Here is a 14,554-nt window from a genome sequence, read left to right as displayed (position 1 = left end):
GATTGTAGAGGCTGGAGTAGGTCGTAGCTCAGAGCTGAGCTGATATGACCGAGTGTGGGTGATGAGTGTCAGGTGGCGATGGTAGGAAGATGCGTCTAGCTATTCTTTATAGTCCACAATAGCAGGGTGAGATGGGCTGCCCTCCTCCACCTGAGGAAGGGTAGACTCATCAACTTCCTCCCCGGATGAGAAGCTGCTTTACGCATCTTTGGCCATGGCTACAGAGATAGAAGAGTCCCGCCCCTCCTCGGCCTCCGACGGCAGGTGGTGTGCATCAGCCGTGGAAGTAGCCGTCTCCAATACCGGTGCCGCGTCGGTGATCTGGTTGGCAGTCTTCTGCTTAGGTGGGGCATCCCACCTCCGCCTCTTCAGTGGTGTTGTGCGGGGGGCAGCATGTAGCGGCTGCTGGGCCAAACGCTCCTTTTGGTGAAATACAGAGTGTACAATGCGGACAAAGCACTCAGGCATGAAAAGGTGAGGCAGCCCATTCTCCTCAAAGATCTTTTCGTGTGAAGAACGTGCAAAGCTCTCTTGTCCCGTCACCCCCCCAGAAAAGCCTTTGGTGTCATGATGCACATCTCCACGACGATGTTTATTTCTCCAGGACTCCCAGGATCCCTGGCCAGACGTCCCTGGGCCGTGAGACGCCACCGTGCATAGGTAGAACACTGGACAGCCACGCCTCCCGGTCCAGTAACATCCCGAGCCTCAGGACTCTTGGGAGTCCCAAAGAGACAAAACTCCACCGACTCACCGTTCCCGAGGGAATCCTGGAGGTGCCGAGGGTTTGATGCAACAACAGCCTGGTGGTGCACGAAAACCTCAGCATCAGTATCCTGGTCCTTGATGAAACTGTACCCCACTCTGACGATGAACCAAATCACGGTTCCCCCGATCATCTGGCCTAGGTCTGCTATTTGCTCCCCTCAACAGGTCACAGGCAGTAGCAAGAGATGCGTCTTTCATCATTGCTCGTCTGGTTCTCCTCTCCTCAGCTCTGCTCAGATCCACCGATCTGGCCTCTGCCCTCTGACCTTGTTTATTTTGTGGTGTTGGCTATATACTTCAAGGAATGAAGATTTATCGGTTTTACACATGTGTATGAATATTTCTTGATAAATGCTGTTATTCAAATACTCCCAGTGGTCATCACTATTAAAAGAAAAAAAAATAAGCTTTTCGTCAGAGACTGCGATTCCATCAGACAGAGATCGCAGGGTCAAAGGAACAAACTCGACAAAGAATCTATGATTCATCTCTCTAACCATATATGCAGAAACTTTTCACTATCTGAAAAGTAAATAATAGTTAATCTATGTCTAAAGTATTATTATTTAGATATTATATGCGTAATACGACTTATATTTCACAAATACCAACCATTATAACCATTGCTAGGGCCTGTTCTGTTTAGGGTAAATCACGATCAGTACGATTAAGGAGCTAGATTGGTATTCGTCTTTATATGAACTCTATCTATCTATCTATAGCCCGACGCCCTAATCCCGCAAAGGGTGGCCGCAGACAAAACGCCTCCAAGTCACTCTGTCACCCACCATTTGACTCCCCTCCCCCCAACTAACCCCCCCCTCCCTCATATACCTCTCAACTCCATCCCTCCACCTCATCCTCGGTCTACCCCTCCCTCTTCCTCCCTCCACCTCACCCACATACACTCTCTTAGTCAGTCTTTCACTCTCCATCGTAAAGTCATGGATATTGCTGTCAGGTCACATTAGTAGATTATCTGCTGAAAAAATAATGAATTCCGTCTTGGCTCCAGAGCTCTAAGGTGCCTGGCGTACAGTGTTTGTCAACAGACTTTTGTCAACATTCCATATGACGCATTATATGCGCCGTGGCAGATCGGACTCAAGAAAGAAGACAACAAAAAAGAAGGGTGCGAGAGATGTCAGAGGGTGGGCCAAGTTACCACCTGCCAAGAAAGAACCAAAAAGAAGGAAAGTGTGGGAAACATCTGAGAAAACATGTGGCTGTGTGTTAGTCTGAAGAGCATGTCGTATCGCAGGCAGCGACTGTCTGGGTGAAAGAACTTTTTATCTTTTAAAACCTTTGCTGGTGACAAATGAGAGTATTTGACTAAAAGTATAAATCAAGATATATTCGTACACACACACACACACACACACACATATATATATATATATATATATATATATATATATATATATATATATATATATAGTATGTAAAGCCGATAAATCTTCATCCCTTGACGTATAGAGCCAACGCTACAAAACATTCGAACAACATCACAAACTATTTTATGACATTATTAGGCACTGTGCTCACATTAAATGAATGAGAAAAATTTATATATAAACTTATTATGAAAAAGCACCCGTATGGGAGCATTCCGTATTGCCCGCAAAATTAAATCGGACATTTAAAATTCTGACGGTATGTAGTATCTGTGCCTTACTGCAAATGCTCGTATTTGCTACGGTCACTGAGTCATCTGTGTCACTCTGGACATTAAACAATCCAACGTCACCATTCATCAGGATACCACTCAGCTAACAGTAATATACAAGATTTTTCAGTCTGTTTTACCGGGTGAGCACTATTAGTAAACAATTATATTGTGCAATCAACATTCGTTTCTCCCCCTTTCCTGTCCATCTTTACCCCCACTCCACTACCACAATGCCAGATCTCTCTCTCCCTCAAACTTTACCACTTCACCCCCCACCACAACACCAGATTCCCCCCTCCCCCTCTAGAGGTCTGTCTATCTGTCTGTCTGTCTGTCTGTCTCTCTCTCTCTCTCTCTCTCTCTCTCTCTCTCTCTCTCTCTCTCTCTCTCTCTCTCTCTCTCACCTTCCCTGTTGGGGTGTCTATGTGCGCTGTTCATAAGGTTGATTTGCACGTCTCGCTACACCATGATCATCATCCATTCTTGCAGTGTCGTGTGTGCGTTAGTTAAACTTATGTTCCATGCAAAAATTACGGTATTATTATCTCGTTTATACGTTGACATACAGTTACGATATCTATACCTATATCTATCTGTCTGTCTATCTATCTACCTATCTATCTATCGAGCATTGATGGACTAAGTGGTAGTGTCCAGGAATGTGACAGGAAAATTGTTGGAAGTGAGAGTTTTTAGAGGGGAGGGTGGAGGTATGTCTGACCACTACGTGGTGGAGGGAAAGTTGAGAGTAGGTAAGTGATGGGTGAGAGCTAAGAGAGTTAGGTGTGGCAGGGAGGTTTTGAAAGTCAGTGAGTCGGATAAAAGAGAGAAAATGATAGAGTATCAGGAGAAATTGAAAGATGAGTGGACCGCAGTGAAAGATTAGGAGAATGGCAGTGTGGAGGAGGAATGGCAGTTACTTAAGAGCGCTGTGGTGGGGCATACGGAAGAGGTGTGTGGTGTGAGACGTGTGGGTGGTGGTGTAAGAAAGGGAAGTGAATGGTGGTGCGAGGAAGTAAGTATGGCTGTGGCTGAGAAGAGACGTGCATATGAAGTATGGCTGCAGAGGAAGGATGAGGTGTCATATGAGAAGTATAAGGAAATGAGGAATAGGATGAGAAGGGATGTGCGTGATGCTAAAGTGACAGGAGATGAGAGGTTGGGTATGCGGTTGATTGAGAATTTTCAACAGAATAAGAAAATGCTTTGGAAGGAGGTGAAAAGGGTGCGAATGGGAGAGTCTGGGAAGGAAGAGAGAGTAAAAGCAGAGGATGGAAGGATGTTAAATGAGATGGATGCAGTAAGGAAGAGATGGACGGGGTATTTTGAAAGAGTGTTAAATGTAGAGGAGGAAAGGGAGGCTGAGATTGTGGCATATGGAAGAGTGCAAGGAATAAATGTGTTGGGAGAGTTGAATGATTCTTTGATCACAATGGAGGAAGTGCAGGAGGTAGTAAAGGAGATGAAAAAAAAGGGAAAGCTTCAAGTATGGATGGGTGTGCTTTGGAATGCCTGAAAGGTGGTGGAGCGACTATTGTTCACTGGTTAGCAAGATTGTTCAATGTGTGGTTTGTGCAAGGTATGGTGCCAATTGACTGGGCAAGTGCTTGTGTAGTCCCAATGTATAAGGGTAAGGGTGATAAGTATGAATGTACTTGCTTTAGGGGTATAAGTCTGTTGAGCAATGAAGGTAAGGTGTATGGTAGAGTGTTACTTAAGAGAGTTAGAAAGGGTACAGATGAAGTGATTGGTGATGAGCAGTGTGGCTTTAGGAGAGGGAGGGGATGCGTGGATCAGGTGTTTGCTGTGAGACAGGTGCGTGAAAAGTATTTAGCGAGAGGTAAGGATGTGTTTGGGGTGTTTATGGATTTAGAGAAAGCTTATGCTAGAACTGATAGGGAGATTTGTGGACTAATTTAAGATTGTATGGACTTGATCATAGGTTACGAAAAGGCGTGAAAAGTTTTTATGTAAATAGTAGAGCTCGTGTAAGAGTGGGAAATACTGTTAGTGATTGGTTTCTCGTAAGAGTGGGGCTGCGGCAAGGGTGTGTGATGTCGCCTTGGTTGTTAATATTTATATGGATGGTGTTGTAAGGGAGGTGAATGCAAGAGTGTTAGGTGGAGGTCTGTCTGGTGAATGTTGATGGTAGTCAGTGGAATCTGAAGCAGCTGCTGTTTGTGGATGATACTGCACTGGTGGCTGATTCAGAGGAGAAATTGAGAGGGTCGGTAGAAGAGTTTGGAAGGGTGTGTGAAAGGAGGAAATTGAAAGTTAATGAGAATAAGAGTAAAGTGATGAAGTGTACGAGGTTGGTAGATGGTAGGACGATGAATGTACTTTTGAATGGTGAGTTGCTTGAGGAGGTAGAGTGTTTAAAGCATTTAGGGTCACATGTTGCTGTGGATGGAAGAATAGATGCAGAAGTGAAGTTTAGAAAGAATGAATTAGGAAAAGTGCTGGAATGAATGAAAAAAAGTGTTTAGATGTCGTTTGCTTAGAATGGATGTAAAGAGAAGTCTGTATGAGGGTGTTGTGGTACCGACTGTGTTATATGGGGCTGAAACATTGAATATGGGTGTAGCAGAGAGGAAAAGTTTGAATGTAATGGAGACAGGTATCTGATGCGTATGTGTGGAGTGATACGTATGGATCAAGTGAGAAATGATGAAGTGCGAAGGAAAACTGGAGTTGTTGGGAAGATGGCTGATCGAGTTGAGCAGAGGGTGTTGGGATGGTTTGGCCACATGGAGAGAATGAATAATGAGCGAATGGTGAAAAAAGATAACTAGATCTGACGTGCGAGATGTAAAGCTGGGAGGAAGACGACGAATAGGATGGATGGACAGTGTGAAGAGAACGTTGGATGCGAGAGGGATGTCTGTTGAACAAGGAAGAGTGGCTGTGCATGGAAGAGTGGCTGTGCATGATAGAAATGAATGGAGAGAAAGTGTGAATGAATAAATGATGATGCAGACCTGAGGGGATATTCTCCCATATTTTGTCTGATTAGCTGATCAGGTCAGGTGCAGGTAAGAGGATGGGTCCATTATGATGTGGCAGGGGTAAACTAGCTCTGCCGTTGGGCACTGCTGCGGATATCACTGATTGCACTGTGCAGTTGACCCTCATGCAGTTTGGTGTGGTTAGGATCTGTCCCTTCTCCCCTTTGAGGCTAAGATGTGAATGAATGTGTTTGAGTGGATGAGTACATTAGTAGAGTGTCATCCTGTCTTGACTACCTCTCTTTCTTTGGGAGAAGCAGCCTAGGTACATATATATATATATATATATATATATATATATATATATATATATATATCCGGATATTGGGCCCCAGCCTCCTGGACTTTTACTTATGGACCCTAACTCAGAAAAACACCTATACAACTCCCTCTGGACATGCATAGCACCTATTTAAGACCTAAATCACACCAATAAGGGACATAAAAGACTGAAATAAATGCAAAAGAACCATAAAATGAGGTTTCTGAGGTAGGTTTATACAATATTAAACATTCTGGGTACTTACAACAAGTCCCTGGCTCCTGGACTGGTAGTTATGGACCCTAACCTAGCCTAACTCAGAAAAACATCTCCCTACTGCACATTCATATTACTTAAGACACTATTCACACCAATAAGGGACATAAAAGAGTGAAATGAGGTGTTAGAGGTAAGTATGGAAAAAACAGTACAGTACAATATGAAACATTCTGGGTACTTACAGCAAGTCCCTGGCCATCTCGAAGAATAACCCGCCTCCTCTCAGACTCTGACAGTAAGAAGGAGTTTCTGAAACACTTGCAGTACACTGTTCATGAAGTCTTGCACAGAACTTAGTCATTTGCACTCAGAATTCCATTCTCTTAACACTGCGCACTCTTGTCTTACTTGCGCTCCATTGTACCTTAATGAAATAAGTGTTGCACTCTGCATTTTAAGTCTTTCCACTCTTGAAACCATTTTCTAAACAAAACACACTCAAGTTAATTTACGTTACATTTACAGTCCATTAAATTTTTGTCTTTTCACTCACAACTCTAAATCCTTAACACTATGCACTGTTTTTTCATTGCACAGCACTGTAAATTCCTGTGTGGTCTAGTGGAGAAGTTCTTGGCGTCTAATCACAGAGTCTGAGAGTAGCCCTACAGGTGACCTAGGGGTGCATCACTGGGTCGTGGTGATAGTGAACCCACTGCAGACGACTCTGAAGAGAGGCGCAAACTCACGTCGAGTGGTGACTCGACCCATGCCTGATGTACTGGGCTGTGGCTCGGAGCATGAGGGCCTGTCTTGGGGAGGCAATGGAGTAGAGCCAGGGCTGGTCACAGCGGGGGTCACGGGCCTGAAAAAGCTGTCAATCGTTGATTGACTCAAGGAATGACAATTTTGACGATTAATGATGCACTGCCTGAAAGCGCGCACTTCCTCCACAAGTCCCAAGGGCCCCATCTCCCTGTCGCAGTCCGGGTGCTCCAAGTAGTCCAGAACGAACTCTAGGTGTTCCCAGAGTGCGCTCAGCTTGGGGATGGCTGGAGTATTGTCACGATGTGTGGAGTCCGCATCATCGTCGCCGTCCTCGTCGGAATCTTCAAGCTGGGTACTGACACCTGCAACTGAAGATGTGATCTCGATATCAGACATGGTCTGATACCCAGGATCGCCCTCATCGTCATCCAACCACTCACGCACTTCGTCCACATCAACATCGTTGCCATGCACACGTAGATGTGTGTGGAAGTCATCCACGTCAAAACCTAGGAAATCGTGCTCCAAATCTGTTCCGAGAAGCAGACGGGACCAACCATTTTCTAGAGTCTTGACAGGGATTTCCTTCTATGCACTGACCCAGTTTTAGATGGTGGACTTCATGTTGTAGCAGCGAATGTTTTCCAAATGCCGCTGGCCTCGCGTGTCCCGTCCCTCCCTGTGCTCGTCCTCGTCCTCGAAGACAACCATCACCTTGTCTAGGAACTTCTGCCGGTACAGCCTCTTCGTTGCCATGATCACTCCTTGGTCCATTGATTGGATAAGAGCAGTAGTATTAGGTGGCAGAAACATGCACTTAATGCGCCCATTCTCAGCCACCAACTCCTTGTCACACGGGTGGGCAAGTGCATTGTCGAGGAGAAGGAGGGCCTTTACCTGGTCGTGTGGGATTCCCAGTTTCTCCGTCTGGTAATAGATGACCTCCTTGACGAAATGGAGGTGGAATCAGTCTTTGAAGATCTGGGCTGTGAACCATGCCTTCAAGGAATGGTACCAGATGACAGAAAGGACATCCATCACCCCACGAAGACACCGAGGCTGCTTTGCACGGCCAACAATAATGGGCTTGAGCCGGTGCATGCCATTAGCATTGGCACAACACAAAGCAGATATCTGTTGCTTGCAGAGCTTGCAGCCAGGTACACGCTTCTCCATCTCCTCGGCTAGAGTGTTCGTAGGCAAAGAGCAATAGAATAAGCCAGTTTCATCAGCGTTGTAGACTTGACCGAGAGTTAGGCCCTCCCTGTCGATCAAGCCCTTCACCTTGTGCTGAAACTCGTCAACTCCATCCTCGTTGGTGTCCAAAGCTTCCCCATGAGGCTTACGGTTGGTAAGGCCATGTCGTAACTTGAATGCGAAGAGCCATCCTTCGGACGCCTTGAAGTCTAGGGCGTCGTCAAGCCTTGCGAACTTCTCAGCAGCAGCCTTCAGCTCTGTGCCACGCACCATCACACCAGCAGCACGTTGCTGTCGATACCGAATCAACGTAGAGTGGTCGACTTCTGCATACTTGGGAGTATACATCACCTTCCTCTCCATGTTGCGTTTGCTTTTCGACGAGAAGTCAGCCGTGTATTGCATGAGTTTGTCGTGGGATCTCTTGATATCAAACAAATTAGACCGGGCCAGGTTGAATTCACAGAGGATACGTGAGGTAGACCATCCAGCATCCACCTTGTCCAATATCTCCCTCTTCTCCAGAGTCAGAACCACTCTCTTCCTCTTCTCAGGTGGCAGGGCCATCATCACACACATGAAGGAGAGTCATGAGAGCAGCAGGAGACCCTGCAGCAGGTAAGGCACCACCACAAGAGCGAGCACGTGGGCAGCCATGACGACGAGCGTGCACACACAACAAGAGATGGGTGGTAAGTGGGGAGGATGCAGGGGCGCTCTAGCGGACGTCGGCAGAACAACGTACCAAAACACAGCTCACCTGTGACGCACGCGCCAACTTCAAATTATGGGTGGGAAAAAGTCGGATTTTTTCCGAATTTTTTGCAGTTTTTGGCCCATGTTGGGAATATCAGATCCCGGGACGAAAATGTCCGGTTATTGGGGATGTCTGGAAAATGGGCGTCCGGATACTGGAGGGATTACTGTGTGTGTATATATATATATATATATATATATATATATATATATATATCTATATGAACATTAAGACACCCTTTACATAGATAATACTCGATATGATGTCCAATCTGTTTAAAATTATGATCATTTATATCAAACAATTCTGGTGCTAGTTTGTATACTGGCTGCAGTCCCAGAGAGTGACCAGCAGTCCAGAAAGACTGCAATGGCCCGTCCACCCTTCACCTTGAGTGTACCTCGAATTTCTACCCAGAGCTGTATGCGCAGACTCACGCAATCACGCATGCATGGGCAGACCAAATCACTTGATGCCTCCTCCACAATACGTGGACAGAGTGATAAGAATTGCAATAGAGACTTACTTAGCAAAGATTATGTAATATCCGTTAAGAATACGATGCTTGGTTTCCAAGGTCTACCAACCAACAGAAAATCAACTCTTGGCCATCCTCTATTGTTATGTATTTTCTGTGTTGCAATTGCATGGCTACTTTTATTACTAGATTATGATTACGAGGTTTGCATTTTGTTCTTGTTACTTAGTTTAGGAGAGACTTTTCGATCTAACGAATGGATATAAAATATATATCTGTATATATATATATATAGATATATAGATATATATATATATATATATATATATATACTGTATATATATATATATATATATATATATATATATATATATATATATATATATATATATTGTTACATAGAAAGATAGACAGATGTATAGATAGATTTGGTGTAGCCTGGCAGGATATTTTCTTGGAGGCATACGAGGTTGAAAGCAATGGCACATTCTCCTTTATTTTCTTATGTATGGTTTCTATTTGCAATTCAATTTTTCGGTGATCTTGGAGTTTCATCAGGAATTCCCCAAAGGGCAGCGACATTTCGGAACTAACTTATTCCATCATCAGGCTGGATCTGATGATCGTCGTCGTCGTTGTCGTTGTAGAAAAATGGTGGGAAAGAAAAAGGGGAGAGAGTTGGAAGAAGTTAAAGTGAGGAAATATGAAAACAGTAACTGGAGGTAGGAAGACTGGGGGCCATCCACATTGCTTGGCTTGATTGTTTGTTGTGTATAGCTGCCCTCTTGGTCTTTTTGTGCAGTGGTCACAGCTGATGTACACACAGATCAGGGCACTCTCGTGGACTAAGATGGGAGGGCAATAGTTTGTACTCCCGGCCCTACTAGGGGTTGTGCCTTGATCTGTGTGACGTTGGTGGCAGCGTCTGCTGTCATGGTGGTTGCCTGTTTCAGTTGTTTCCCCATCGGCTTCAAGGGGTCACGGAAGGAAGGATTAGTAGAGAAAGGAGGGGGGGGGGAGACGAGAAATAATCATAGTAGGAGACAAAATCTAGGTGTATCCACCTCATGTTACATGCCCTGCACGCCTTCTACGTGCGGCAGTTAGAGGCTGGGACTGAGGGAATTGCCACTGACTTCCCCCTACCGCCCCAGGACACGTGTGTCGGCATTCAGGGAAGTGGAAGTGTTGGTTTGTAAATGTCTGCATATATGTACAGAAATTTTATAAGAACATATTTGCATGGAAAGGTACTTGAGTTTTTTTTTGTAATTTGTTTAATTACTACTATACTAAATTATTATTATTATTTTTTGACATTTGTTTCATTTATTTTATTTTTTATTCTATGAAACAATGTTTGAAGGAAAGGATAAGCCGAAAATCCTCGCTAGTTTCTCTTCTTTATTCTTGACTAGTTGTACCAGTTGTTCCCTGATTGGCGCCCTGGTTTGAACTCTGACCCGTGATCAGTTAGGATATCTTCTGGGGTTGTGAAAGGACAAATTACTGAATTAACAAAAGTATGGGCAACCGCATTAGCAGATTTGTCACGCAATGGAGCCAATATCACAAATCTGGAGAAAAGATCGACTGTCACTAATAGATAAACTATGCTAGATTCTGTTCATGGTAATTTCAGAAGATCAAGGGAGACAGTTTGCCAAGGCCTTGACGGTACAGGGTATTGCAATATAGATGCAAGTTGACCAGTAGTTTCTTTATTACGAGCACATGATAAACATGCATCGCAGGGAGCTTCTACATCCTTTCGCATAGTGGGCCAATAATATAAACACGTGCCTGTCGTAAGCTCTTGTCCTTACCCGGCTGTGATGTGTGAGGGGTCTTATGGATTAAATGGAGGGCAGCAGGAACAGTGCTTCCACTTTTAGGGAATTATCCCTAGATTTGGAACTTTTGAGGAACTTTGGGAATAAACTGGGGATTTCGAAAAATTTAGGAATTCTAGGGATTTATTCTAAACATCAGGGATTATATAGGGAATATGTCCATATGCACTTAAACCACACCGGCGCCAGTATAAAATACTACACTCAAATATTAACATTTCAAATATCTCGCTTAACCAGTCAACCGTCCAGCGCCCATGTAGAAGGTACTGTCTGACAGAACCCCATTCCCCGATTTGAAATCTTAGCCAATGAAAACGTAGGAGTCGCGATGGATCTGTTGTCAAAGGTTGCCCATCGGCTGAGTGCCCCCAGCTGAACAGCTGGGCCTAATCGTCAGTGTTTTATAATGTGTGTGTGTGTGTGTGTGTGTGTGTGTGTGTGTGTGTGTGTGTGTCTGTCATGTGGTAAGTGAGCTTAGTGTCTTTTCATTTTGCATGTTTTTTTTTTTTTTAATGAAATAAATATGTTCTAGTGCCTCAGTTTTTGAAGTAAACATTTCTATTGCAACTGTCCATTTTCATAAACCTTTTCTGGCATTATGCAACGAAAAATCTGGTGAAAATTATTTGGGGAATTTGGACCAAATCAAGGGAAATCTAAGCAGCTGTCTAGGGAAATATGGCAACGGTAAAGTGGGAGCCCTGAGCAGGAATGACTAGTTGCCCAACTTTGCGATGGGGCACATCGCTACTTGTGAGTAGTCTTTTTAGTAAAGTAAGTCATTATTGAGGAAAAAATCAGACACAGGAACTGGTAACTTTGGCAAGGAAGAATCATCACCTGACTCAAGAAAGTATATAACCTGAGGCCATAGAGGGCCAACACGCTGGAACCCATGGAGTGTGTCATAACTGAATGCCAAATTTGCATCACAACCAGTTGAGATTGTGGCAACATAACGAAAGAGAGCATTGGCTACAACATTATTTTGACTTCCCTGGAACGTATTCAAACGTTGGATTATACAGTCATTAACAATAACTGCACAACGAGCAAGTCGACCGGTAAGATTACGTCCTAGAGACAGGTCACACAGAGGAAGATGGTCTGTCTGGATATGAACAGGGTAACCGTAGATGATGTCGCATAAATGTTTTAACGACCATACCACAGTGAGAGCTTCCCAATGAGTTAAACTGTAACTCTTTTCCACAGAGTTTAACACTCGACTGGCATAGGCAACGATACGATTCCTCCCTTCAGAGTCATTTGCAGGAAAACAACACCGAGGCCATCTCTGGAAGCATCTATGCATAGTAAGAAAGGTTTGGAATAATCAGGAAATGCCAAGACCGGAGCTTAAGCAAAAGCAGTTTTCCTGGCGCTAAACGCGGTAGCTTGTTCATTTGACCACAAAAAGGGTTCGTTTTTCTTCAAGAGTTTAATCAGTGGCACAGCAATCTGGGTATACCTCTTGATGAAACGACGATAGTAGCCACTAACAATGAGGAAAGTATGTACTGCATCTGTATTGGTAGGAGTAGAAAAGTTTTCTACTGCATAGATCTTATCACCTGATGTATACAGTATATGCCATTAGCATCGACGACATGTCCTAGGAACTTCAGTTTCTTATGTAAGAAATGACACTTTGACAGCTTGATTTTAGTCCAGCTTGTTTGAGTATAATGAATATCTCTGCCAATTTGTCTAAGTGTTCCGGAACAGAGCGACCAGCGATTGACTTCATCAGAATAAGCAAAGACTAAGTGACCTATAATGCCAGTGAAAACTATGAATTAGGCACATGAATGCTGACAGTGCATTTCTTAAGCCAAATGAGAGTCTATGAAATTGGTAATGACTGGATGAGGTGCTGAAGGCAGTGATTGGGTGAGATGATGTCTCCATTTCTACTTACCAATAGCCACTCAAGAGATCCAGGGAGGAGAAATCAATTGTTTTCTCCTAAGGATTCCAACAAATCAGTGAGTACAGGAATTAGGAATCTCTCCAGAACAGTCAGCACATTTACGCGTCGGTAGTCTATGACTGGTCGTAACTCACCACCTTTCTTTCAAACAAGAAATAATGGACTGTTCCACTGACTGTCAGAGTGTTCGAATAACATCGGATTCCATCATTTTCTGAACGAGATGATCAGCCTGTTAACGTTGACTATGAGGTAAACGATAGGCAGAAACATACACAGGTTAAGCTTCAGGCTGTAATGTAATGGAATATTTTACAAGACTAGTTTTGGCCATGTTCTTACCGGGCAGGGCTGCTACGTCACGACAGTCTCACAAAAGATCAAGCAACTGACTTCTGTTCTCAGGATAATCGCTCTGTTTCACTTGAGATTCAAGATTACATGGGATGGTAACATCAGTAGAGTGAACAACTGAGCACACATCTGCAACAGAGAGTGGGAAGTCTTGGTACACATTCGGCTGCTGGGTATACCAAAAAATCACCAATCTTTGTCCCAATACGCAGCTTAAGTGGGGCATTAGAATAGTTGGCTATGTACAGTACAGCACAAATAGCATAAGCCACTGTCCGACACCAAGCACAACGCAGACTCGTAACTCAAACCTGTAACATAACAGGTCTCAGGCTGAGATTTAGTGACACCACTAGGTGACCCAACAATCCTCAGAGCAACCTTATTTACATACATTGGGGGTAAGACAAAAACTGTGCACTGTTTTACCATGACCGCGTTTGTTGTTAAGGACTGCCTAAGGTCTGCTAGGGGTAATGAGGTAGGTAAAGACGAGTTCAGTGACGGCTCAGTGCCATAGGATGGCTCACCAAGATCAAGCATGGATGAGTACAGTTCATCATTAAGGGAATCAGAGAAGTCACTAACTGGATCAGGCAGATCAGAGGAGGATGGATCTGATGATGGATCATTAGGAGGGATCATAATTTATCTACTAGTGACTGTAAAGAGCGGTCTGTGATGCTTGACACAAACCTTGAATAGTGACTCCTTTTTGCTAGGAATGTAGGACGTTTCGGTCATGGACGTTTGGGCCTTGGGCCGCCAACCTAGGACGTTTTCAAGTATGAAGTGTTGTGAACCTCACCTAACCTAACCTAACCTAACCTATGCCCAAAACGGCTTAGGGTGGTGGCCCATGGCTCAAACGTCTGTGGCCGAAACATTCGAGCACATTTTGGCTGGTATCACATTGTTATTTTCATCTGCAATGGCTTGAACATCAATTAAACATTGGCAGGGCAGCTAATCCAGGGTGTAACATAAAAATCAGCAATGATTGGGTCTGACAAATCATGTAAAGAAATTCTAAGCTGGGTTTTGTGTTTAATGTCTAAATATGACCCATCTACAGTGCATAGATGATAATAATAATAATTATTATTATTATTATTATTATTATTATTATTAGGGGAAAGGGGGTATGACAGCCAGAGAAGGTCCACATACATGTCCCCCCACCCTATTGTACTCGCCAGAGTGCATGAAGCATAGGTCGTACATGGGCCATCTCTGTCTGTTTCTAGTCCAGTTCCACGTTCATGACTCCGTCGCCCAATGAGACAGC

At 44.0% G+C, this 14,554-nt stretch overlaps 1 protein-coding gene across 1 annotated transcript; it reads right to left on the bottom strand.

Annotated features, from left to right (window-relative positions):
- Positions 1-539: 539 nt before the first annotated feature.
- On the bottom strand, positions 540-899 carry LOC145390977 (major cold shock protein-like). The gene has a single exon (XM_080265711.1). The coding sequence runs from the start codon at positions 897-899 to the stop codon at positions 540-542; it is 360 nt and encodes a 119-aa protein (XP_080121837.1).
- Positions 900-14,554: the final 13,655 nt, after the last annotated feature.

Source organism: Coenobita brevimanus, chromosome 16, assembly GCF_032717465.1.
Source record: "Coenobita brevimanus isolate Jiangsu-jjx chromosome 16, ASM3271746v2, whole genome shotgun sequence".
Lineage (NCBI taxonomy): Eukaryota > Metazoa > Arthropoda > Malacostraca > Decapoda > Coenobitidae > Coenobita > Coenobita brevimanus.
This window is presented reverse-complemented; position numbering and strand designations above follow the sequence as displayed.